General features: G+C 35.1%; 3 protein-coding genes across 6 annotated transcripts; all 3 read left to right on the top strand.

Moving 5' to 3' along the window:
- The first annotated feature begins 1501 nt into the window (after window positions 1-1501).
- Window positions 1502-3745, top strand: LOC130746632 (hypothetical protein At1g04090-like). The gene is made up of 2 exons (XM_057599325.1): window positions 1502-1724; window positions 1930-3745. Exons 1-2 carry the CDS (start codon window positions 1634-1636, stop codon window positions 3477-3479), a joined length of 1641 nt encoding a protein of 546 aa, XP_057455308.1. The 5' UTR covers window positions 1502-1633; the 3' UTR covers window positions 3480-3745.
- A 774-nt stretch (window positions 3746-4519) lies between these two features.
- Window positions 4520-7476, top strand: LOC130746630 (replication protein A 70 kDa DNA-binding subunit E-like). 3 transcript variants are annotated; one of them, XM_057599323.1, is made up of 11 exons: window positions 4520-4609; window positions 4723-4874; window positions 4969-5236; window positions 5358-5454; window positions 5531-5737; window positions 5831-5933; window positions 6014-6168; window positions 6256-6376; window positions 6464-6658; window positions 6737-6805; window positions 6897-7476. In XM_057599323.1, exons 2-11 carry the CDS (start codon window positions 4725-4727, stop codon window positions 7101-7103), a joined length of 1572 nt encoding a protein of 523 aa, XP_057455306.1. In that variant the 5' UTR covers window positions 4520-4609; window positions 4723-4724; the 3' UTR covers window positions 7104-7476. The 3 variants fall into 3 exon arrangements, with proteins under 3 accessions (XP_057455306.1, XP_057455305.1, XP_057455307.1); XM_057599322.1 differs by having other exon boundaries at window positions 4534-4874; XM_057599324.1 differs by having other exon boundaries at window positions 4535-4874; window positions 5900-5933.
- Window positions 7477-14064: 6588 nt separating this feature from the next.
- On the top strand, window positions 14065-21254 carry LOC130746629 (uncharacterized). Of its 2 annotated transcripts, none has more exons than XM_057599320.1 (8): window positions 14065-14267; window positions 14352-14790; window positions 14896-15821; window positions 15909-16988; window positions 17332-17469; window positions 17547-19235; window positions 19347-20284; window positions 20373-21254. In XM_057599320.1, the coding sequence occupies exons 2-6, from the start codon at window positions 14471-14473 to the stop codon at window positions 19211-19213; spliced, it is 4131 nt and encodes a 1376-aa protein (XP_057455303.1). In that variant the 5' UTR covers window positions 14065-14267; window positions 14352-14470; the 3' UTR covers window positions 19214-19235; window positions 19347-20284; window positions 20373-21254. The 2 variants fall into 2 exon arrangements, with proteins under 2 accessions (XP_057455303.1, XP_057455304.1); XM_057599321.1 differs by lacking the exon at window positions 14065-14267 and having other exon boundaries at window positions 14354-14790; window positions 15909-15985; window positions 16565-16988.
- The last annotated feature ends 2916 nt before the right edge of the window (window positions 21255-24170 follow it).

The following is a 24170-nucleotide window of genomic DNA, read 5'->3' as shown; positions in this document are numbered from 1 at the left end:
CTCAATTCCCACATTTACAAATTGAGTTTTTTTTTTATTGGTCCACACTTACAAATTGATTTCAAACACATTTATTTAAATATGGGATGATACTCGCGTTGTAAAACAAGCATCCAGGCCTTGTATTGGTTACGTGTAGGACTGTTCATGGTTCGGTTCTTTGCTTGAACCGAACCGAACCGAACCTGAACCAAAATTTTGGTTCGAGAGAACCGAACCGAACCGATATAGTATGGTTCGAACCGAACCGATTACAAATTTTGGTTAACCAGTTCGGTAAAATATGCATATTTATAGATGGTTCGAACCGAACCGAACCGATATACTATGGTTCGAACCGAACCGAACCTGAATTGGTAGTTGATATTTTGGTTCGGTTACCGAACCGGTTTTTCAATTTAGGTTCGAGTTCGGTTCGGTTCTTAAAGGTTCGGTTCTTAAACGGTTCGGTTTTCGGTTCGGTTCTTGGTTAGCTTCGGTTCTCAGAGAACCATGAACAGTCCTAGTTACGTGACAAGTTTTTTTTCTTTAAATTAGAAATATCGTGTGATTTTTACCAACAAAGTTTTGGTCCAAATTTCTAGTAAGAATAATGACATAAGTTCAAACTCTAAAAAAATCATTTGTTGTTTCTCGTAAGAATAATGACACAAGTTTGAACTTTAAGAAAATTATTTGTTGAGTGAGACTACCAAGTAAAAAAAAAAAAACTTGTTTTCATACCTTTACGTGAGATGCCTTTAATCAACCATGCATTGCTGTATCACTTATTTAAAGACATGGATCAATCATGCATGCATTATATAGTATTTTTAAAATAATTATAAACCATGTGATTCTCATATATATGCCACATCCATGCATATATTAATATATGTATTAGGGGATGTTGTTTTGATTGAAAATTATGAATATCCAACGAGAATATCCAACTAGTATCGTGTGGTAGATGTATGGTACATACATAGATATATATATATATTGCTTTGGTACGTTGCTACTTGGCACTTTCAATAATTGGATATCATTTATGCTTTGTTTTGCTTAGTCAAAATCGGCACCTACCTCTACAAGCTTTAGTTAATATGCAACGTGTATTATTATCCATTATGTAAGGATTTAATAAATAATTGAACAAGTTCGTTTCACACAGGCCCCTTGGTTTCCAATATATCTGAGCAAGTTACCTCATTAATTGGTTGTAGTGAATGGTGAAATGGGTTTATGAAAGTATTGAACGCTGATAACTCCATCTCTAAAATAAGGAAATAGTCCTCGCGGTTTCTGAGTGTTGTGTCACTTGACAGACATTTTACATAATTAAAGACAGTAAAAGTATTTCCTAAGTTGAGTAAGTTCAATGACAAATTTCTCGGCATCTAACACTTTTAGGAAAACCATTCACTCCATTGGTTAACATGGTTGTTTAGCAACAAGAAGTTTCGTATGGGAACATACTGAAGCTGGTCTATATATATCATGATAGTAAACTTGCACGTTTCTATATATTTCAATTATTATTATTAAACAATCGCATTGGCCATGCTGTTTCACCATATATATAGTGACCAATAAGTGAGACTTATTGCTAACACACAGTACTCAATCTCATTTGTCCTTGGAAATCTCAAAAATGGGGAATCTAGTCTCTTCTGGCAAGAAAGAAACTCTTCCCATTGACACCACATTTAAGCTTCCAGCAAATATACCAGTTTGGCCACAAGGTATAAATATCCTCTTCCCTTTCTTCTTGATACTTAGTGCTGTTATTCACTTCAGCTGCTATGTTATACAATTGATTCTAAAATCAGAATCAATTTTGCAAAGAATCTTAGCTTAGTTTCTGAATGTCATAATTGATGATTCTGAGTGGAAAAAATAAGCAGATTCGAACAGCTTCTTATGTTTGAATTACAACTTTCCATGCAGGTGATGGATTTGCTAGTGGAATCATTGATCTAGGTGATGTGAAAGTGTCTCAAATTTCAACATTTAAAAAAGTCTGGACAACCTTAGAAGGAGGACCAGATAATGCAGGGGCTACTTTCTTTGAGCCAACAGAATTACCTGAAGGATTCTTCACACTAGGCTTCTACAGCCAACCCAACAACAAACCTCTTTTTGGATCTGTTCTGGTGGCAAAAGATGATTCTCCATCTGATAATGAAGCTTTAAAGAAACCAGTTGATTACACACTGGTATGGAGCAGCAATTCCAAAAAGATCAAGCAAGACAAGGATGGTTATGTTTGGTTACCAACAGCACCTGATGGCTATAAATCCTTAGGCCATGTTGTCACCACCACAGCAGAGAAGCCTTCCCTTGACAGAATCAGGTGTGTCAGGTCAGATCTCACAGACCAATGTGAGACAAACTCATGGATTTGGGGACCAAGCAAGAAAATTGATGACAAAGGTTTCAATGTCTATGATGTAAGACCAAGCAACAGAGGTACTCAAGCTCCTAGTGTTCTTGTAGGAACTTTTTTAGCCCATGTTGGTAGCAATAACCCTCTCCCAATTGCTTGTTTGAAAAACACAAACATGAATTTCTCCTCCTCCATGCCTAACATAGACCAAATTCAAGCATTGGCCCAAGCTTACTCTCCATTCATGTACTTGCATCCTGATGAAAAATACCAACCTGCTTCTACTAAATGGTATTTCACAAATGGGGCATTGCTTTATAAGAAAGGGGAAGAATCCAAACCAGTGCCAATAGACCCTACAGGCTCTAACCTTCCTCAGGATAGCAACAATGATGGTGCCTATTGGCTGGACCTTCCAGCAGACGAATCCAACAGAGAGAAGGTCAAGAAAGGAGATTTCAAAAACTCCCAAGCTTACATTCATGTGAAACCCATGTTTGGTGGAACATTCACTGATCTAGCCATGTGGATTTTCTATCCATTCAATGGTCCTGGAACATTGAAACTTGGCCTAATAGATAAAATCCCACTGGGGAAAATTGGTGAACACGTGGGGGACTGGGAACATGTGACATTGAGGGTCAGCAATTTCAATGGAGAGTTGAAGAAAGTTTTTTTCTCACAACACAGTAATGGTCAATGGGTGGATTCCTCTGAGGTTGAGTTCCAAAATGGGAACAAACCAGTTGTTTATTGCTCATTGAATGGGCATGCTTTGTACCCAAAAGCTGGACTTGTTCTACAAGGGACTAGTAGTGTAGGAATAAGGAATGAAACTGCTAAGAGTAACATGGTGGTGGATTTGGGAGTGAATTGTGAAATTGTTTCAGGGGAGTATTTGGGATCAGTGATCACTGAGCCACCATGGTTGAACTATTTCAGGCATTGGGGACCAAACATTAGCTATGACATTGCTGAAGAGTTTAACAAGTTGGAGAAGGTGGTTCCTGCTTTGAAAGCTGTTGAAAATGGCTTGCCTAATGAGCTGTTGGGAGAGGAAGGACCCACTGGGCCAAAGCTCAAAAGAAATTGGAATGGTGATGAGGTTTGAATGGCTTGGTGGCATTATTCAGACCAAGGAAAAACAAAATTATGGTTGGTTGGTTGGTTGTATTGTATTCATTATTGGTTGACAAAACAGAAATAGTATCCATGTAACTTCAACTTCAAGGTTCACATAGAAACATGTGTTATGTAGCAATATCCGACAATGTTGTATCTTTGTGTTCAGACATATTTATTCTGTAATTTCTCTGAAATACTTTTTTACTAGTGATGAATGAATTCCAGAAATAAAGAAGAACAGTAAGAAGATGACATGTAGGCTCATGTATTACATAAACTTTTTTATATTATATGCTCTAATATATTATTACTATATGTTCTGTTTTCTTTATTCGCTAAGATTATATTAGTCTCGCAAGTCGCATTACTTTTGTCGTCATTAGATCTATGCAAATGACCACAAATACATTATTGTAGATGCTTGACCACCCCTGATCCTCAAACTAAGTCATCGGCATCGTTTCTTACTTTCTTTGTATCATTAACAATTATTTTTGGCATGTCGATCTCGACATCATGCGCAGCAAATAGCCACCGAATTACTCACAAGTCACGAGTCACGACAACATTGAAAGAAAAGAAATTCGCTTGATCCAATCAACATGTCTTCAATCAATCACCTCCTTTTGGAACTGTCGGTTTTTATCTTAAAGCTAATTAGTAATTACAATGTTTTATGGTTTAGGAGAGTAGGGAAAGAGTGAAAATAAATGAAAAGAGGTAGGAAATAGAGGTGCCCACTAGGGTGGTCATGTTTAAAAATTGGTCCATGGGTGGTCCACTATTCAGAACCGTTAGATCTTAGAATCTAAGAATATTCTATAGATGAATGGTTAGGATCGAAAGGATGGCAAAAGAGTAGAAGGGTAAAATTACTTCTCTTATTAATTTTTTTTGAAACATCTATACTAGATACAAAACAGAAGCCACTTTAAAAGATAGAAATCCGATGTGTCACATTCTCAGCCACTCTACACGTGTCAGTTTAGCAGGAAAGAATAAAGGAACCATTTATAATTATTTTTTGTCTTTGTTTAGGTACCGTTCTTCCTACATCTGGGCACATATCTGTAGTGTGTCAAATACAGGTTTTATCTGCATTCGGTGGATTCTAGGGTATTTCGGTTTATTTGTCCCCAGATTTATTTTTCTATAAATTGGTTCAATTTTATCCATTCTAACACAAGCATCACCTAACCAAATTTGATTTTATCACACGAATCGAATAGAGATGAATGGTGTTTTTCATGATGTTTCCGAGCTTCGTTCTGGAAAGGAGCAGTGGAGGATTATGGTGAAGGTCATTCGTATTTGGTATAGTAAAGGATTTGCCTCATCGAAGCTTCCCCTCTCCCTTGAGTGTGTTTTGATTGATGACAAGGTGCTTTTGATTATCGCATAAAATGCATATTTTTTTCTAATTGATTAATATCTTTATTGCATTTGTTGCTAAAACTTCAGTTTTATGTTTACAGGGTAACAAGATCCATGCGAATATCAAAAAGACTTTGATGTACAAGTTCGAAAAGTTATTAGTTGAGGGTAATGTCTACAGTCTGTCTGGGTTTGTTCTGGTTGATAATACTGGGGACTACAAGACCACTAGACACAACTATAAGATATGCTTCATGTTCAAAACTGAAGTGCGCCCTATGAACCAGTTTACCATGGATGTGTTTCCGTACACATTTGTATCATTTCCCCAGATTTTGTCACCCGATTATGATGGAAATTATTTAGTAGGTATGTATGTTAGTTTGTTATAGTTTGTCTCTCGGATGGAATATATTTCAAAATTGTTAGAATATTGTAGTTGAATTTGCCCTTTGCTCATGGTGATGTGGAGTGTTGTTATATTTTGTAGATGTGATCGGTATCTTAACTGGAGTTGGGGTTGAGAGGGAAATTGTTACCAATGGGAAGAAATCTAAGATGAATGTAGTTGAGATTGATTCCGAAGGGTAAACTTTAATTTACATGTTTTTTCTTGCACAATATATTATTTCTATGGGTTATTAAAGTTGAATAATTTTGCAGGATGAGGATTGAATGTGCCCTGTTCGGAGTCTATGTTGATGAGCTTACAAATTTCCTTGGTGGTGGTGAACTGAATTACCCTGTAGTTATCATTCAGTTTGCGAAGGTGAAATCATTTCAGGGGAATAATAGTTTTCAAAATGTGCATGGTGCTACAAAGATATTGTTTGATCCTGTGTTTCCCGCATCTGAAGAGTTGAAGAGAAGGTATAAAATAGTGTTTTAGTTTCTATGTCTTGCAATATAAACTAAATTCAATATTTAATCCAAGTTTTGCCAAGCCAATGAGAGTGTATCTAGGTCTCTTAGTCAGTTGACTGATTCTAAAACTGTGTCTGGTGAGGATGATTTTTTGGTGCTGACTGCTAGGAAGACGATTGCCGCTTTGAAGGATTTGAAAAAGGTTTCATTGTAATATTTTTCTTAATGTTTATACCATTTGTACAAGGAATTATTGTTCATGATTGTACCTTTATTTTGTAGGATTGTGTTTGTATTTTGTATGCCACCATTTGCCCTGTAGAAGAAGATGTTGAGTGGTGGTATACCGCATGTAGGTGCAACCGGAAGGTTTATGCTGATGAAAAAATGTACTTCTGCGAGGGTTGTAATCGTCATGTGCTTGCTGTATATCCTAGGTATATTGTGGATGGTTGATTTGTATACTTATTTATGTATAAGGAATGGTTAAAAATTGTATTAATTATTGTTTTATTTGTTCAAAGGTATCGGTTGCAGTTAAGGGTGGAAGACGATTCTGGTTGTTGCAATTTGGTTCTATTTGACAAGGAGGCTTCCTATTTGGTTGGGAAATCATGCACTGAAGTTGTTGAATCCTTTGAGAAGGTGGATTGTAGTTGTAAAATAAAGTCTATGTTACCTTTCAATCTACATTTTACACTTTAGCAGTACTGATTATTTGAGTATTTGTAGGGTGAAGGCCCTAATGAGGTTCCTGATGAATTTGCAAGATTCATTGGCACTGATGCCCTGTTCAAGATAGAGGTTAAGAATTATCACGGCCAAAGGTTTGAGCGTTCCCGTTTTGAATCATCCTACCGTGTTAAGCGTGTGTGTACCGATGAAGCCATTATACAAAAGTTCCAATCTTTGCAGTTAGAACAAACTGTACGTGTTCAATTGCCTTATATTTGCTATACTTTTTTACCTAATGCTGGACCTGATATCAATGCTTACGGGATAAAGGTTGGCGCTTCTTCCAGTCGCATGCCTGTTACACCGCAGTCTATTATGAAGCATGAAGATGTAGCCAAGGTATGTTTAGGTTGGTTTGTAACGTTAACATTTATATATTTATGTTGAAAATAATGCTTACAAATGTCTTTGTCCATTAAATTTGTTGTAGGATCTGATGGATGAATTTGTGGTTGCATCTGGTGACAAGTCTCCTGAAACTCCTTTATGTGTCACATCTCCCACTATTGATCTGGCTGGAGATACTCAGGACATTATTAATTCCAAGAGAAGTTCTTCAGCAGATGAGGAAGAGGTCCCGAATGTGATTGCAAGTAAGAAGAAGGGTCAGCCTAAGATGAAGAAGGACAAGAAGTGATAGATCATTTTAATATAAAGGAGTGGCAGTGTTTTGTTAGTCTACGTCTTCAATTGTGTAGTTGTGAAGAAGCAGCCCGGTGTTGCAGTTTGTGGTATTGTACTTCATTATGTGTTATTTTGAACTAAGTTGCTGTAAACAATGGCCATAGGGTGGTAGATCGTTTGGGTTATTGCTTGGTCTATGTTTCTAAATAAGATGCTGAGTAGCATACTCCTTGAGTTGCTCTGGTTTGTGTTTAGTTAAGCTAGATAATGAACGTTGTGTTTAATTAGCACTTTTCTGTTGCTATATATGATCATTGCAATATGTTGTATTATGTCTTATGTAATGACACTCTCAATATATATATTGAAGTTCTAATATTGGTGTATTTAATTGTTGCACTAATCTTTAGTATTAAGTGATATGCTTATTGTGTTTACAGATATGCTGCACATGTGGCTCAACTGATTTATGTTACTTCATATGTTGAGCTTACTTTATAAGTAATCATGTGGACTTTAATATGATTAATATGTGTAACAGGGCCTATGATTTATTTATTGTTAGAAGACATAATGTTTTTTTGTAAATTTGCCAATGCTCTTTCATTCCATGTATGAATGAGAAAGGAAGGTGTGTGATTAGTTGGATTTGATGAAACCGTAAAGAATCCCTATGATGTGTATTATTCTACATATAAATCATCCGACAACATTGTGCCATTCGATTGGGCCAAAAATAAATAGCACCTTACTCTCACACGTATTGATTCATTCTCATATTATAAGCACAATCTAGATTGGCACTTATAAAAGTGGATCATTTAATTTAATGAGCATGAACATTTATAACTAAACTGTATGGTAGGGACAATTGTACTTAAATTGTTAGATTTAAATATTTGTCTGGGCTGGAAATTATCATTTAATATTTTCGATATGAGATTTTGGTTTTCTTCAATGTCATATGTTGGGTTGCAGTATATATTATGATAGGATCCTTAAGGTGTAAGATATAAGAGAAAAAAAAAGATAAGTTATATAAGCAAGGAAAATGTCCTCACAAATGTAGTATTGAAAAAAAACCTTATAGATGAAAGAAGAAGTTGGAACTTTTTGTGCTTTTTTTCAGTGAAATAAATGGGAAAACTATAATAAAATTTTCCTCCATTGATAATTTCTTCTCTCTAGATTGGCATATAGATTTGGTGCTTACTGTGGTACCCTAATCTAGATCGAGGCGTGGTACTCTAAAATGATTTAGAGCAATAATAAACATATAATTTAAATTCAGAGGAAGATGTTGGGGGAAGATTTGGAGGTTTAAAATGGTGGCGCATGAAGAAAGGAGATTCTTTCACGAAACGAATTTAGATGATCTATAAGAATTGAAAGTTAAACTAAAAAACGTAATTTTTATATTGTGTATTATATAACATAAACAAGTATAAAAATTTTATGTTATTAATGCATGAAGTTGAATATTAGACTTTTTAAAATTGCAATTAGAAATCCCTTCGCTATTTTCCAACAAAATTATAACTTAAAACATCACATGGGGTAACACACTTTAAATAAATTATGAGTACTATAGATTTTACTTATATATTTTATAGTAATCTCTTTAATTGTTATAGATATTATTGTTACATTTGATTTTTGTTTTCGACATTTATCAAATGTCAATTATTAGTTGGAAGAGTGGACTTGGTTGTAGTCGGATTGTGGTAAAGAACCTGGCCTGATTTTTCTGTACCAGATTTGATGCTGTTAATTTATCTGTTTGCCCTTAGATACTCATCATCTGTTATATCCTTCAGTTACCTTGTGGCCCCTATCTAACACTGTTTGTACATGGGCGTATAGCACCCTGTTTCCTTTTCTTTTAATTTACTCACCAATTTGCTTAAAAAAAAAACAATCAGTTAATTATCTCTTTCAAACTTTAGTACACAACATTCAATTAATACTGCACCTGTAGTAATTGTTTGCCTTTAATTTGACACAGAACTTAGGAAAGAAAAGCCACATATTCCTTTATATTACTTGCGCAAATTATTTTTTCCTATTGATAATTGTGTGTTATGTTTTAATCATCATTCACAACAATGTTAATAATATATTAATACTTCCCTATTGTAGGTGCCTATACGGTTTAGTCATAGTCTACATATATAGTCTGATAAATTCAGAAGTGATTGATTGTTATGTTGTGTTAGAGAAGCATTATTTAAGTTTGATTTTAATTAAGTAACTATGGAAACAAACTTAGTTCAGTTAGGAAGCCCTAAATCCATGTCCTTTTGGTTACATGTTTATTATCATTAATGATATTTGTAAACTTCAAGTCAAGATGGAGACGTGCATCATGATGGATGAAAAAATTTATTTAACCCTTTTCATTTAGTAAACGCTTATGGAAGAAATGAAATATGGGTTAATGGGGGCATCCTTGCCGGGCATGAGATGATGTTTTGCTTTGCATTGATTTTATATGGGCACAGATAGCATTAAATGGGAGATGGGACGTGATGTTGTGTTCATGCACTGTAAGTTGGAGTTTAAATTGAGGAAGATATATGAATATTAGATTGAATGTTATTGAATGTTATAACCCTAAAAGATGATACTTTTTTGAGCCCCTGAAAAAGGAATCATGATTTATGTCAGGCCACAGAAAGAGAGTTGCTTTTGATATCCCCGTTTTTTAAGTAAGGAAGCCCACATTCTCAGATATTGTATCTCAAATCTGACTTTTTCCTGATTTGGGATCTGAATTTATTTATTGGTAGTCAGGTCAGGTAGATATATTTGCTTTGGATGAAGTCAAAATAGAAATATCTGTCTATGGGTTCAATAACGTTTATGTTTTAGAGCATTACATGTAAAATGAAGAAGTTAGATGGCTACTTTGTTTATTTACCTTTGGAGGACTATATAAAATTCACAATTCGGATCATTTCCTATTCATAGGTTGAAATTTTTAAATAATTATTGTGAAGGAGTTTTTCGAGTGTGTGTTATGTGGGGTTGTCTAAATCACCCATGATAAAGTTTGGGTTAAATAACTCATCATCCAATCACATTGAAGATAAGTGATGTGGAATTTTTCTATTTGATTTATTAATTTATTTCCAACTCATTTATCTCCAATGTGATTGGATGATGGGTTATTTAACCCAAACTTTATCATGGGTCATTTAGACAACTCGTGTTATGTAATTGAAATTTAGCCATCTATAATGACATATTTTGGTACCTTATTATTAATAATTTGTTTGACATAATATGTATATACTGTAATAATAAAAAATGTGATGAAGTAATTCACATTGAGAAAATAATACATTGTCATTAATAGGGTTTTGTAGGTAGTTGTAAGTACAATTAATTGTATAGTAAAAAGAAAACTGCAATTTATATTAGGAAAACCCCATGGTTATAGATACTGGTGTATATCTTTACTGTTAATATTAATTGAATGGATTAAAATACTTTTTTTCTCGCTGTATAATTATCAATTTACAAGCATAAGTCATATAGAACTTATATTAATTTATATATAATTTTTTCCCAATAAACCAAATGTAGGAATACGTGGATTAAAATTGGCGCCAGTATTAATGGCGGGCATTGAAACTTTTGCCTATAAAAAGCAAGTTAAAATTGGTTTCATAGCATTCCACATCTTATTCACAGTTTAAGAAAACCAATCTAGGATTTATGGTGCACTTACCACCAGATGATGGGTACATGGATACCGTTGGACTCTTTATTCATCCTGGTGAAGTATGGATGTTGCACCTTATTGAGAATAATTTTCATTAATGTTTTTTGATATAACCACTTGGAAAATGTTTTTTTGTCATCAGAATAAATTCTCTTTGTCATTTTCACAATAGTTTTAGTCAACTGCAGTTTTGTCATACAACTTATTTGAAATGTTTGTTAGTAGTTTAAGTTTCACAAAAAGTCTTAGAAAGTCATTACATGTGTTACGAATTGGAAGGGTCCTTTTGCCAAATTCCATATCATGTTACATGTATAACTTTTACTTTTGTGGGGTACATATATGTTGGCAATGTGAATATATAACAGAAGTAGTCAATTTAATGATGTGGAAAATGTTTTGTAGGATTACGTGCGTGTGGACCAAAGATTTGTTTTTGATTGGGAAAATTTGCTGGGTAGTAAGTGGTTGCTGGAAGATCCGATACATAATATCCATGAGGTAGAGTTCAACAAAAACATGATACCTCCTGCACTTGGAAATGGGTGGAGTTCTGTGTCAACTTTCTATGGGTTGAAAAAAACTCATTGGTGTGTTTTACAAATGGTGGAGCCATCTTATTTCCACATGACAATTTTTGGGGATGGCTCTAACGAAATCATGTACCACCATGGTTTTGTACCATATTTTGCTGAAATGGATTTGTCTGAACCCTGGATGGAAGTTCCTGCTGAATCTGTTGCAAGTTTTACTGGATACGAATCTCATGAAGACTTTGATGAAGTGTTTCCTCTGGAAATATTATCAACTGAGGTTGATCAAGTGACTGAAGTTCCTGAAGAGGAAGTAGTATCCGTAGGTGTTCCAGCACCGAGTGATGGACCTGATGTGGAGGTTCCTGTGTATCACATGTTGCTGAGTACAACCCTTTCTCCATACCGCACCTACGGAAGTCAATATGTGAGTGTTTTATAGACTAATTTTTTATGTTCTTTATTTGGTTCTTATGTGACGTCTATTTTATGGTGTAGACTTTGCCTCGCCGAGTTGGCCATTACCTCCGTAGCCACGGTCCTGAGCCATGGTTTTTAAGAGGACCATCTGGAATAGTAATCAAGGTGAATGTTCTTTACCGCCCTACCCGACGTCACACGAAGCTTGGTAAAGGCTGGAGAAAGTTTTGTAAGATCCATGAGATGGTGCCTGGTCACAAGATCAAGATGAAGCTGACTGATGGAGTAACTAGAAGAATTGACGTTGAGATCCAGAAGTAAAGTTTGAAAGCAGTATGTGGAGGTTCTGTAATGTTGATGTGTTTAGGTTTTAGTCTGAAGGAATTCGGTTGTACCGTTTTTCAGTTTGGAAAGCATTTCGAAGCTTCCTTTCCTATGTTAAAGTTGTTTTCATGTGTTGTTGGTTTACTTTTTCCTACTGTTTTCCAGTTGTTGTTCTATGAATCATGTTGTGGTTTTAGTTATTAATGAAAATCTATGTTTGTTTCCTTTTTGTGATTGTTTTAAGAATGGAAGTTTTCGTAAGTGTTGTTTTATGGGATATTATACGTGGTATGCAATTAGTGTAAAACCATTTTAATCAGTTAATGCAGTTAAACAATTATCCCTAATTTATAAGGACTGATTTGCAATTTTTTTTAGTCTATTGCGTTGGGGCAAAAAACATGTTTTGTAGTTTGGGAAAAAATATTATCAGGGGTTGGATGTGTATATTAAAAGGCATTGGCCCACTAATTTTTTTTGTCATTTTTTGGGTTGTTTTCATATAAGGACCAAGCTTAGTTGGGGCATGTATTTTAGTAAAGCACGTAGGAAAGAACCCATATGTACTATTGCATATTTCGTAGGGTGGTTATATGGTTATACATATATGGAACCATATGTACAAAGGCCCTGTAACACGTGCACCATGTGGCCATTTTGATGGGTATATTAAGATGCAGTTGTTGGGATTATTTTTCAGACCAAACCTTGGTGATGTAATTTACATTTATATGTTTATGTGTATGTCCAAGGTCCCCATGTTCCATATATTTTGTTAAATTGGGATCCTGTAAGATTTAAAAATAAGCCCAAAGAGTTGAGCGTATTGCATTATGGTGGTGCCAGCAGAACATTGGATTTCTTGAGACACTGTCTGCTGCATTAGTTTAGCTGTTTTAATTGTCAAGAGTTAGTGATGGATTATTCAGGTGGGCAAGGGATTTTTCCTGTAGAGAACTCAGTTGAAGGTATAAATTTTTCTCCTGATTTCAAATCATGATGTACAATTGTCATATTATTTGTTATATAATGTTCACAAATTTGATGGTATTTTATTATGCAAGTTTAGTTATTATGTTAATTTTAGAATGTTGTCTAATTTAGCAAGGAGTAAGCGAAGGCAAATTATTGACAGGAAGAGGACATCTGCGGATATGTCTCAAAACCAAGATTGTCGTCTTAGTAACCCAGGCAAGTTTTGTAATGGTTACTTAGAAATTATATTTTTATATGTTTATTATGATGAAAATAGAAGTTCATAAAATGATTCAGGCTAACCTAATATTATTTGGGCATTGGATGACAGCTGCAAAGTCTAGGAAGAATAATTCAAGTTCCCCATTGTCGGATATAACAAACAACCTGAGTAATGAAAATGCTAGACCGTCGTCTTCAATTCATTTGGGAAGATCTATCAATTTTGTTGGTTCCTCATCTAATCAATTGTCCTTAAAGAGCACCTTATGTAAGTGTATTTATGGTATTTTACGTGTATTGTTATTTGACATGAGATATCAATTTTGGAAATATAAACTGATTCATTTGTACAGCTCGGGAAACCTCCAGGAATAAATATTGTAGAAAGTTGTTATCTAATCCATCTGAAGGCATTTTTAAAAGAGTCAATGATATTGGTAAGATTTTAAGTGATGTACTATGAGATGTTTTTTTATATTGGATAATTAGTAATGGAATAAATATTTTATTTTGTTGTTGTACTGGTAGATGGCATGAATGTGAAAAAAATGGAGTCCACTTTGGCTTGGCTAAGGAGGAGAGAATATTTCGAGTAGATTGCATGAGGAAAAAGAGAACTTGGCACAAATAAATTGCAGGAAAACTGTGTCCATTGAAGGTGTACATCGTTACATTTAGTTTTTTACAGTCCACATCTTTTGCTGCTGTGTTTTACATTTTATAAGTGGTTAACTATGGTAAAATGCTAATAGGATTTCTTAAAATATAGGTTGTCGAACGTTGGTTCAGAATAAAGGATGTTTCTCAGGAAGTATTATTTCCAAACAATTTGATTCATGTTCGTCAAAGACTGCCTCTCGCTCTCATAATGTTAGAAGAAGTGGTGCTTTATGTCGCCAATTGTTGACAGAGTTTAATACCGCATCTGATTCTTCACCGTCATTACCTAGCTTATATGGGGTGGCAGAAGTTTTAGGTACATATTTATAATTTCTTTAGTTCAATTTGCTGATGTATAAATATGTGCTTAATCTATGTTGTGTTCCATTTTATATATTAGATGAGATAGACCTTGGGGATCCAGCTTATCGGTGCCGTCATTGCCATGTTCATTTTTGGTATGATGAAAGACTCGGTAAAAGTAAGCAAACTATTACTCCGGAGTTTTCCCTTTGTTGTATGAAAGGGAAGGTGGTGCTACCCTTTTTATCAAAACCACCTCTGTTATTATATAATTTGGTTCACGGTATTGATTTGCGATCCAAGCACTTCAAAGATAATATTAGAGCATATAATAGTATGTTTGCTTTCACTTCAATTGGTGGGAAGGTAGAATCAGCTGTGAACAATGGTGGGGGACCTCCACAATTTGTTTTGAGTGGACAAAATTATCACCGAATAGGTACCCTCTTACCTGATTCAGGATCTGCCCCAAAATTTGCTCAGTTGTACATTTATGACACGCAAAATGAAATTTCGAATAGAATGGAGCCTTTCCTGTAAGTGTAGTTGTTAAATTGTTATTTGTTGCAGTACATCATTTGTCATGTAAAAGAAACGTTAACTATCTCTTATTTGAAATTTTGTCGTTGCTTCCTACATAGGTCTGGCAGGAATGGTGATAACTTGGATATGTCATTAGTTGATGATTTGAAGCAAATGATTGATGAGCATAATATGCTAGCAAAATCATTTCGAAAGGTGCGGGATCATATCATGTCAAACGAATCTTCAACATTTGCCTTAAGACTTTTTAGGAAAAGAGGTAAAGATCCCATAACATATAATTTGCCTACATGTGATGAGATTGCAGCACTTATTGTGGGGGATTTTGACAGTATTGAAGTTGGTAGAGATATTATTGTTAAAAAAAATGGGGTTCTATCTCGGATTCATGAAACTCATACCTCTTTCATTCCCTTACAATATCCATTGATTTTTCATTATGGGGAAGATGGGTGGCAAGAAGACATTCCGTTAAGTGGTATTTCCGCAACATCTAGCTCTCGATTGAAACCGCGTGTCACTTTGAGGGACTTTATATCATTTAGGATTCAGGAAAGAGATATGGAGCATGGTAATGTGGTTTTAGGTAGGAGACTATTTCAACAGTTTTTGGTGGATTGTTTTACTATGATAGAATCTCAGAGGCTTTCATTTATTCGAAACAATCAGAAAATCATTCGAGCAGACTTTTTGAATGGACTTGAGGAAGCTATGACTAGAGGAGAAACTGATCCAGGGTCTTTAGGAAAGCGTATTGTTTTGCCCTCATCATTTATGGGTGGAAGACGTTATATGTTTGATTGCTGTCAAAATGCAATGGCTATTTGTAAGCGCTATGGTTATCCTGATCTCTTCATAACTGTTACTTGCAATTCTACGTGGAAAGAAATTGATAGGTTTGTCCGAGCAAGAAATGTCAGAGCAGATGAAAGGCCAGATGTATGTTGTCGAGTGTTTAGAATGAAACTTCATCATTTAATGGTAACTTTGAAGAGTGGGGAAATATTTGGATCCGTAGATGCAGGTAAATTATTGGTACCTTATTTATTGTGTAGTTCACTAGATGCTAGATTATTTCAATTACACATTGATGTATTTTTTGTTTGTACAGGCATGTACACTATTGAATTTCAGAAGCGAGGGTTACCTCATGCACATATTCTACTATGGCTTTCAAAGGAGAACAAGGTAGTCACAACTCTTGATATTGATAAATGCATTTCTGCTGAGATTCCTGACCCTAATTTATATCCTAAATTGAACAAAGTTGTGTCTACCTATATGTTGCATGGTCCTTGTGGTTATGGTTTTCAAAAATCCCCTTGCATGGTTTATGGTAAGTGCAGCAAGTTTTTTCCCAAAAAATTTCAAGAGAGCACTATTATTGATGAAGATGGTTATCCAATTTATAAAAGGAGAGACACAGGTGTGTATGTTGAGAAGAAAGGTATACGAATGGACAATAGTTATGTAGTTCCCTATAATCCGCAATTACTTATGTTATACAATGGTCACATCAACGTAGAATACTGCAACAAATCCAATGCAATCAAATATCTCTTTAAGTATGTTAGTAAAGGCCCTGATCGAGTAAATGTTGAGATATGCAATGAGAAAGAAGATGGGGTTGAACCTGAGTTGAAAGATGAAATCAAGCAATATTATGATTGTAGATATCTTACCCCATGTGAGGCAGTGTGGAGAACCTTTAAATACTACATTCATGTGAAGTGGCCTGCTGTATTGAAAGTTACTTTTCATCTCCAGGATAATCAAAGTATTTGTTTTAAAGATGATGACAATTTGCAGTACATTGTGGAAAAGGCTGTTGAAAAAGACACAATGTTCTTAGCTTGGATGCGAGCAAATGCCCAATTTGATGAGGGGAAGGCTTTAACATATGCTGAGTTCCCATCATATTTTGTCTACAATGAGGATTCTCATACATGGCATCCTAGGAAAAAAATATATTCTATTGGGAGACTTCAATATATCCCCCATGGTGTTGGGGAGCTCTATTATTTGAGAATTCTATTAACTCGCCAAAAAGGTTGCACAACTTGGGAAAGTATTCGTACTATTGAAGATGTTGTGTATCCTTCTTTTCATGATGCGTGTTATGCGCTGGGATTGCTAGCTGATGACAGAGAATTTATAGATGCTATTGTTGAAGCTAATGATTTGGCCTCAGGTTAGTAGTTATTATGTTGTTGTGATTTTTATTTAAAGAATTATATTTAGAAATCAGCTTGCTTATAGGAAAAAGTATTAACTGTACGTGAGAGATAATAATTTGTTTTTTCAAATTTAAACTATTGGTAGCTTATAATGAAAAATACGGTACTAGGTTTTTTTTTAAAACTAATTCGTCAGTAGCTGAAGTTTTTTTTTTTAAATACACTACCTCAAGTTGAAACAATTTAAACTCATGTAAATATTGAGGATGAGGATATCTCTTTTCAGACTTGAAAAAAAAATGCATACTCTACATATTCGGTATTTACATTATATACTAAGGCAAAACATGTATTCAGGAAATCAGCTTCGGAAATTCTTTGTTATGTTGCTTACAACAAACACTATGAGCAAACCCGATTTCGTCTGGGAGAAGTCTTGGTTTTTATTGTCCAACGGAATTGTATATGAGAGGCGGAAAAAGCTATGTATTCCAGGTGAATTTATATTTAGTAATTACATGTGTTGTAGTCGGTTTATTAACTAAATTACTAATATTGTTATTATATTACAGATCTTCATATAAACGATGAAGATTTAAAAAATCTTTGTTTAATAGAATTGGAGAAACTATTGCACTTGAATGGGAAGTCATTAAAAGATTATCCTTGCATCCCGTTTCTAGTATTATTTGATGAGTGTCAGTATGAGAACAAGTTTGTAGCTGATGAGTTAAATTATGACAAATCTCAAATGACGATTTTGCACACCTCCTTAATGAAGTCATTGAATATCGAACAACATAAGATATACAATATTATCATGAAAGCAGTATTGTCTGATTCTGGAGGTATGTATTTTTTATATGGATTTGGAGGTACTGGAAAAACTTATTTGTGGAACACTTTATCTGCAGCAATTAGGGCTCAAGGTTTAATTGTTCTTAATGTTGCATCGAGTGGGATTGCTTCTTTACTTCTCCCTGGGGGAAGGACTGCACATTCTAGGTTTTCCATACCCATTTCTATCAATGATTGCTCTACTTGCAATGTGGTGCAAGGTTCTCTTAAAGCCGAGTTGCTTCAGCAAACAAGCTTGATAATATGGGACGAAGCACCAATGTCAAATAGATTTTGTTTCGAAGTATTAGATCGCACATTAAATGACCTTATGAAGTCTCATTCAAGGCTTTATAATGAAAAGCCTTTTGGTGGTAAAGTTGTTGTGCTTGGAGGTGATTTTCGTCAAATTCTACCTGTTATTCCTAAAGGAAGTCGTTGTGAAATTGTGAATGCTACAATTAATTCTTCCTACCTTTGGAAGCAATGTTGTGTTCTTAGACTTACCAAAAACATGAGGCTTACAACTTCACAATCTGCACATGAAAATCTCGAGATTAAAAAGTTTGCTGATTGGCTCTTGGACATTGGTGATGGAAAGTTGAATAGAAGTAGTGATGGGGAATCCACCATTGAGATTCCAAAAGACCTTCTTATTCTTGAATCTGAAAATCCAATACAAAGTTTAATTGATTTTTCATATCCTTTTATGTTGGATAATTTGGAAAGGAAAAATTATAAATTTTTTGAGGAGAGAGCTATCTTGGCACCAACTTTAGAAAGTGTTGAAGTTGTTAACAATGAAATGTTGTGCAAAATTCCGGGGTGTGTCAAAGAATACTTGAGTTGTGATAGTACTTGCAAATCTGATGAAGACTCCGAAATTGAAGCAGAGTGGTTTACAAGTGAGTTTCTTAATAACATTAAATGTTCTGGCATTCCTAATCATAAATTACTTTTGAAAGTAGGGGTTCCCATTATGTTGTTGCGTAACATAGACCAAGCTGGAGGTCTTTGTAATGGGACGCGTATGGTTGTCAAAGGATTGGGCAAAAATGTTATTGTTGCGAATGTTGTGTCTGGAAAGCAGCTAGGGGAAAAAGTCCTTATTTCTAGAATGGATTTGGTACCAACAGATTCTGGGTCGCCTTTCAAGTTTGTTAGGAGACAATTTCCCATCTCATTATGTTTTGCAATGACAATTAACAAAAGTCAAGGTCAGATTCTTTCCCATGTTGGACTCTACTTGCCAAAACCAGTGTTTACTCATGGCCAGTTGTATGTTGCTTTATCTCGGGTTAAGGCAAGGAAAGGATTAAAAATTTTGATATTAGAGGATGATGGATCAATTTCAAGGGTCACGAAAAATGTTGTCTACAAGGAAGTCTTTGACAATATATGAAACCAGTTAACCATAGAAATTTGTAAGTTTTTCAAAATATTCGTTTATTAGTTTAGGTATTACATTGAAGTTTATTCCAAGTTTTCTTTTGTTTCGTATCCGTGCTTATATACTTGCCTATATTTTCTTGCAGGAACAACAGTGAAGGAGAATACTTTGATTACCATATTATTTTTTTCAAAGTTCTTCGTGTCTTTATATGTTGAATTTTAATTTGTTTTTACAAACAGTATTATGATAAGTTTTAAATTTTGTTCTTAATTGATGTCAGTCAATATCTGTAGTAATGTAGTTTGGTGAATAATTGTTGTTCATTTTAGTCTTAATGTATGACACATAGAAATGTAGGTGTAGTATCTTTCGATAACAGAATACTCTTCCAGGAATAAGCGTGTTGTACATTTTGAAGTCTAAATAAGATTTTACTGGTCAAGCATAATTAGTTTCAATATATTTAGGAAAGGGTTATAATAGTGGGTAATTAATGTGGAATGGATTAACAAATCATAATTACATAAACATCTTATATATAGTATAAATTTAAGTCAATAAACATTAACAATAATATTCACGTATTCATATATTTATTATAAACTTTTGAGAAGTTAAGAATAGGTCCCCGTTTCTCCCCACTGAGTATCCATCTTAATATTTTTCGATATATTAAAAGTCAGAAGGTTGTGGAAACGGGTACATAGTTGAAATTGTAAGGTTCCTTTGGCATACACATCGTACATGATATAATTACTCTGACAATTCACATTTTTTAATTTCCATCAAAGTAAAAGTAGTCTATACTAGGAAAAGCTATGCCTCTGCCAAAGCTTTTTTAGGATGGTTATGGGTTCTACAAGTTTGTATTAATGTCATTGGAGGAGGTACATATAAGTGTTTCTTTATAAATTATGTGGGAGAAACATTCATGCGCTATAATCACTGGAGCAATTCCTTTGTCTGAGGTGAATTTATTCAGTGCAACAAGTCTGGGAAGTAGTTGAAATGGACATCACTCTTGGAGATGACGATCTAGGTTGCAGAGATTCTATTGCTTTTCCTTCACTACCTCAGCAGGTTTGGATCCTAAATCGTTTAAAGTAAGTTTTTTGCCCGTACGATTTTGATACATATATTACTAAAACAAATAATTTTGAATTTGTAGGAAGGTGCTTTGGTCCCACGCCAATTTGCCATTGACTACCACCATGATCTAAGCAAGGAGTGGAAGTTGACAGACCCATTTGGAAAGGTGCACTTGGTGATATATGAGAAGAATTTGGAGCTACCGTATTTGAGTAAGGGATTGATGGAAATTCGTAACTATTATTCTTTGGAAGGTTTGAATTGGTGTCTCCTTAAATACCAAGGTTTCTCAAACTTTGATTTTTTCATATACAATGAGAAGATTGAAGAAGTATGTTACCTTCCTTATTTAAAAAGAACATGTCACCTCCAAGCTCTCCCACCTGTGGATATTTCGCCACCTCCCACTGCTGTGAGTAATGACATTGCTAGCCAGATCCAATGCACACCCAAATCTATTTCCCAACAACCAAAGTGGATTTGTTACCCATGTTTTTTTACTTGCAAACTCTCACGAAATCAGGCTTCTTCGAGTCAGCTGGTAAGAGTTATTTCAAATTATATAAAACAAGTTATTATTTAGTAGAACTGATTATAGGTTTGTATGCAATGCAGAATTTGCCAAGCCATGTTTATGAATATTTACTGAATGGGAAAGTTTTCGAATGGCTTTTGAGAGGACCCACTGGTATGCAAAGTGAATGTACCATCCTAGGTGTGCCTAATAAGAATTATGCAAGGTTTGGTAGAGGATGGAGGGCATTTTGTTCAACACACGAATTGAATGCAGGAGAGGTGTTAACCTTCTACTTCACCACTGAAAAATTTGTTGTTATTGATGTTGTAATCAACAAGAAGCCGTGATATGTTTCCCTGTATGTTTTTCCATTAGGATTTGGTATTTCTTGAATGATGTTTACTATGTACTGGACATTTTAATATGTTTGCACTGTATTGTGTTGATCAAGTGCCTGTTGGATCTTTTATTGTTGTCTGCAATCTTACAACTATGACTTGTGATATTATATAACTATGGACTGTTTTCGTTATAAAAATTCTGGTAAAATGATATCTGACTAAGCACATGGATTAAAGCCAGGGTTTGTGTTGATTTTCTTCTGAACCAGTGAATAAATTTTTGTTATTAATGTTTGTTTTTACCTTAACCCGTGATAGATTGGCTTGAATTTTTATCTTCATGATTTGGAATGTTTTTCTTGCTTTCTATCATGTACTGGACAACCTTTGCTATTTTTAATTAAGTTTCTGTTATCTGATTTGTTGTCCATAATTCCACAGTAAACAGATCTGATATTGTAACTGTAGGAAACATGTTGTTTGACAAAACTTTGGTAACACACTCACCGTGCAAAGCACGGGTATAGATACTAGTAAACACAACAATAAACAAAAACTGAACTGGGAATAACATCAACAATAACATTTCCCAGTCCTCAAATGGACATAAACAAATTGCCAACAAGATGAAGATTATATATGATGTTATCATTTTCAATAGGCCCCGTTTATTCTTCCTAAAAAGAACGTTTTTTTTATATTAATCCCATGAACCCAGTACTACATTTGATTCTAAATCCATGCCAAATTGCCAACAAGATAAAACATAAGCTGAAATTAATCAATGATTTCGAACACTAAATTGTCTAGACCAGAAGCGAAGGGCATAAACAAGGATACAGTAGCAGGGATTTTGTCATCCTCAAGGATGAGAAGGGCGTAGGAGCAAGCATTCTCTACGAAGTGTGATCCTTTCAAAGTCTTCACGAAATCTTCATCTTGGTTGCTACCAAGGTGCTCGATTGGTGGCTGAACAACCCCGGGAATCTCGCCAGCGGCGAGGCTCCGCTTCACTGATTTGGAAAGGGTTTTATGCCAGGTAACCGCAACGAAACGAAGATGCGAAAGAGAGTAACCGAATGCACAAGAAAGTGACGAAATGACTGTGAGCTGAAACTGACTTCATCAAAACCCAGATCAGAGATGCAAAAAATTTCCAGATTTCGTAGCCGGCGCCGGCGGAGATGCCTAGGGGAGGGGGTTCTGGATTTGGATCTGAACGGCGCCGACGACGACAACAATCCAGGGCCCAGCGAGCGAGGAGGCCCATTTGGTGAAGTTGGAGTCACGGCGGTTGGAGTAGGGTGTGACGGCGGAGTAGAGGAGGCCGGAGAGGACGTCGAAGTTGGCGCCGATGTCTTTGAAGACGGAAACAGTATCGAGAGTGGATTGGTCGTAGGCCTATATGGATTTGAGGATTGGGGAGTAGATGCTGAAGGTGTAGGATGCACCGCAGCTCCACTGGATCCATATCGCTGCTGCTGTCGAGAGTAGATGGCGAAGAAGGTGCAGAAGGGGAAGGATCTAGATCTGGTGAAGGAGAAGAAGGGATTAGGGTATAAATTTTTTAATAGGTAAATTACCAAAAACACCCTTGGTCCATGGGTGGACCATTTTTTAAAATGACCACCCTAGAGTCGGTTGTGGATATTATTTGGAATAGTAGATTGAGAAGTGAGAAGAAAGTAAGTCATTTGCTTTCAAAAAAGTATGTTATTTATTTTCCGATGTACAAGTACAATGAGATTTTTGCTCAAAATATGCCCAAATTGAGGAGGCTCTGACACATATGTTAAATAAATATGTAAAGTATATATCTTTCATTAATAATTAAATGATATATATATATATAATATCTAGTATTATATATGAACATATTTAATTTATTACATATATAGATATTTTATATGTATGGGTAATATGGGAAATGAAAGGTAAATTAACTTTCTCTCTAAAATGAGGAGAGCTCAAAAGTGCTCTGCCGACTCTCTCCTCACTTCCCAATTGATCAAATGAGATTGATTTTCTCCTATCTCTCCTAATTCTCTCTCCTTTCACTCTTTGTGTGCTAAGCCAAGCCTAATAAGCAAGCGGTAAGAAATTATTATCTAAGAACTAGAAAGAAAAAAAGTTGGCAAAAAACGGCATGTAGAATATTAGGCAAAATTTAGCACAACCCAATCTTAGTCACACTTGAAATAAGTTTTATTCACGCTCTCATATTTTTATAAGTGGAGTGGAGAGAAGAGACATATGTGAAAGAAAAAAAAAAGATAAAGTAAAAAATGTGATGAGTGATATGATCGAAATAGAAGAGACATAAATAGAACATGAATGTGAAAATGAAGTGAGTATGAATGAATCATAGCTAGTAACACTCACTCTCACTTAGTTAACCAAAAAACACCTTCATTTAGTACGAGCCCTAATCTGTTCCTTCCTATTCTTCTTTTCTCCACAATCATCACATACACACATACACATAATGGAGACAAAAGTGACCATGAGAGAAAGAGAGATTCGGGAGTGATTAGGGCAATGATCACGCACAGATCCTGCAATGTCACCCACATTCTTCCCCACCTGGAGAGTTCGTGTGCCTGGTGATGTTGGCACAAGAAGTCGAGCAGCCAAACCATAGCAAAGAGAGTGTGCAATTCGTGGAAAAGCTTTATGTCGCCATCAAGAGAAAGGAGGTCACGGTGGAAGAGCAAAGCCTCCTCTCTGTCGAACCACCCTCATTTCTCTTCCATCGTCTCTTTCTCAAACACGCATGCAAGTACACAAACACACACACACACACTGCGTTGCTTGTTAGGGGGAGAAGGGTTCTCGTGAGTTCTAAAAAAGGAGGGGCTTGGTTCTCAATCATATGTTTATTCATAAAAAAAGAATATATATATATATATATATATATATATATATTGAGGTCGTTTCAATGCAGATTGACGAATTCTAAATATAATTGAGATTGAACACGCATTGAAGGGTACAAGAAGCTAAATAAAGACCACGATCT

This window comes from Lotus japonicus, chromosome 3 (genome assembly GCF_012489685.1).
Source record: "Lotus japonicus ecotype B-129 chromosome 3, LjGifu_v1.2".
In the NCBI taxonomy this organism is placed as follows: Eukaryota; Viridiplantae; Streptophyta; class Magnoliopsida; order Fabales; family Fabaceae; genus Lotus; species Lotus japonicus.
This window is presented reverse-complemented; position numbering and strand designations above follow the sequence as displayed.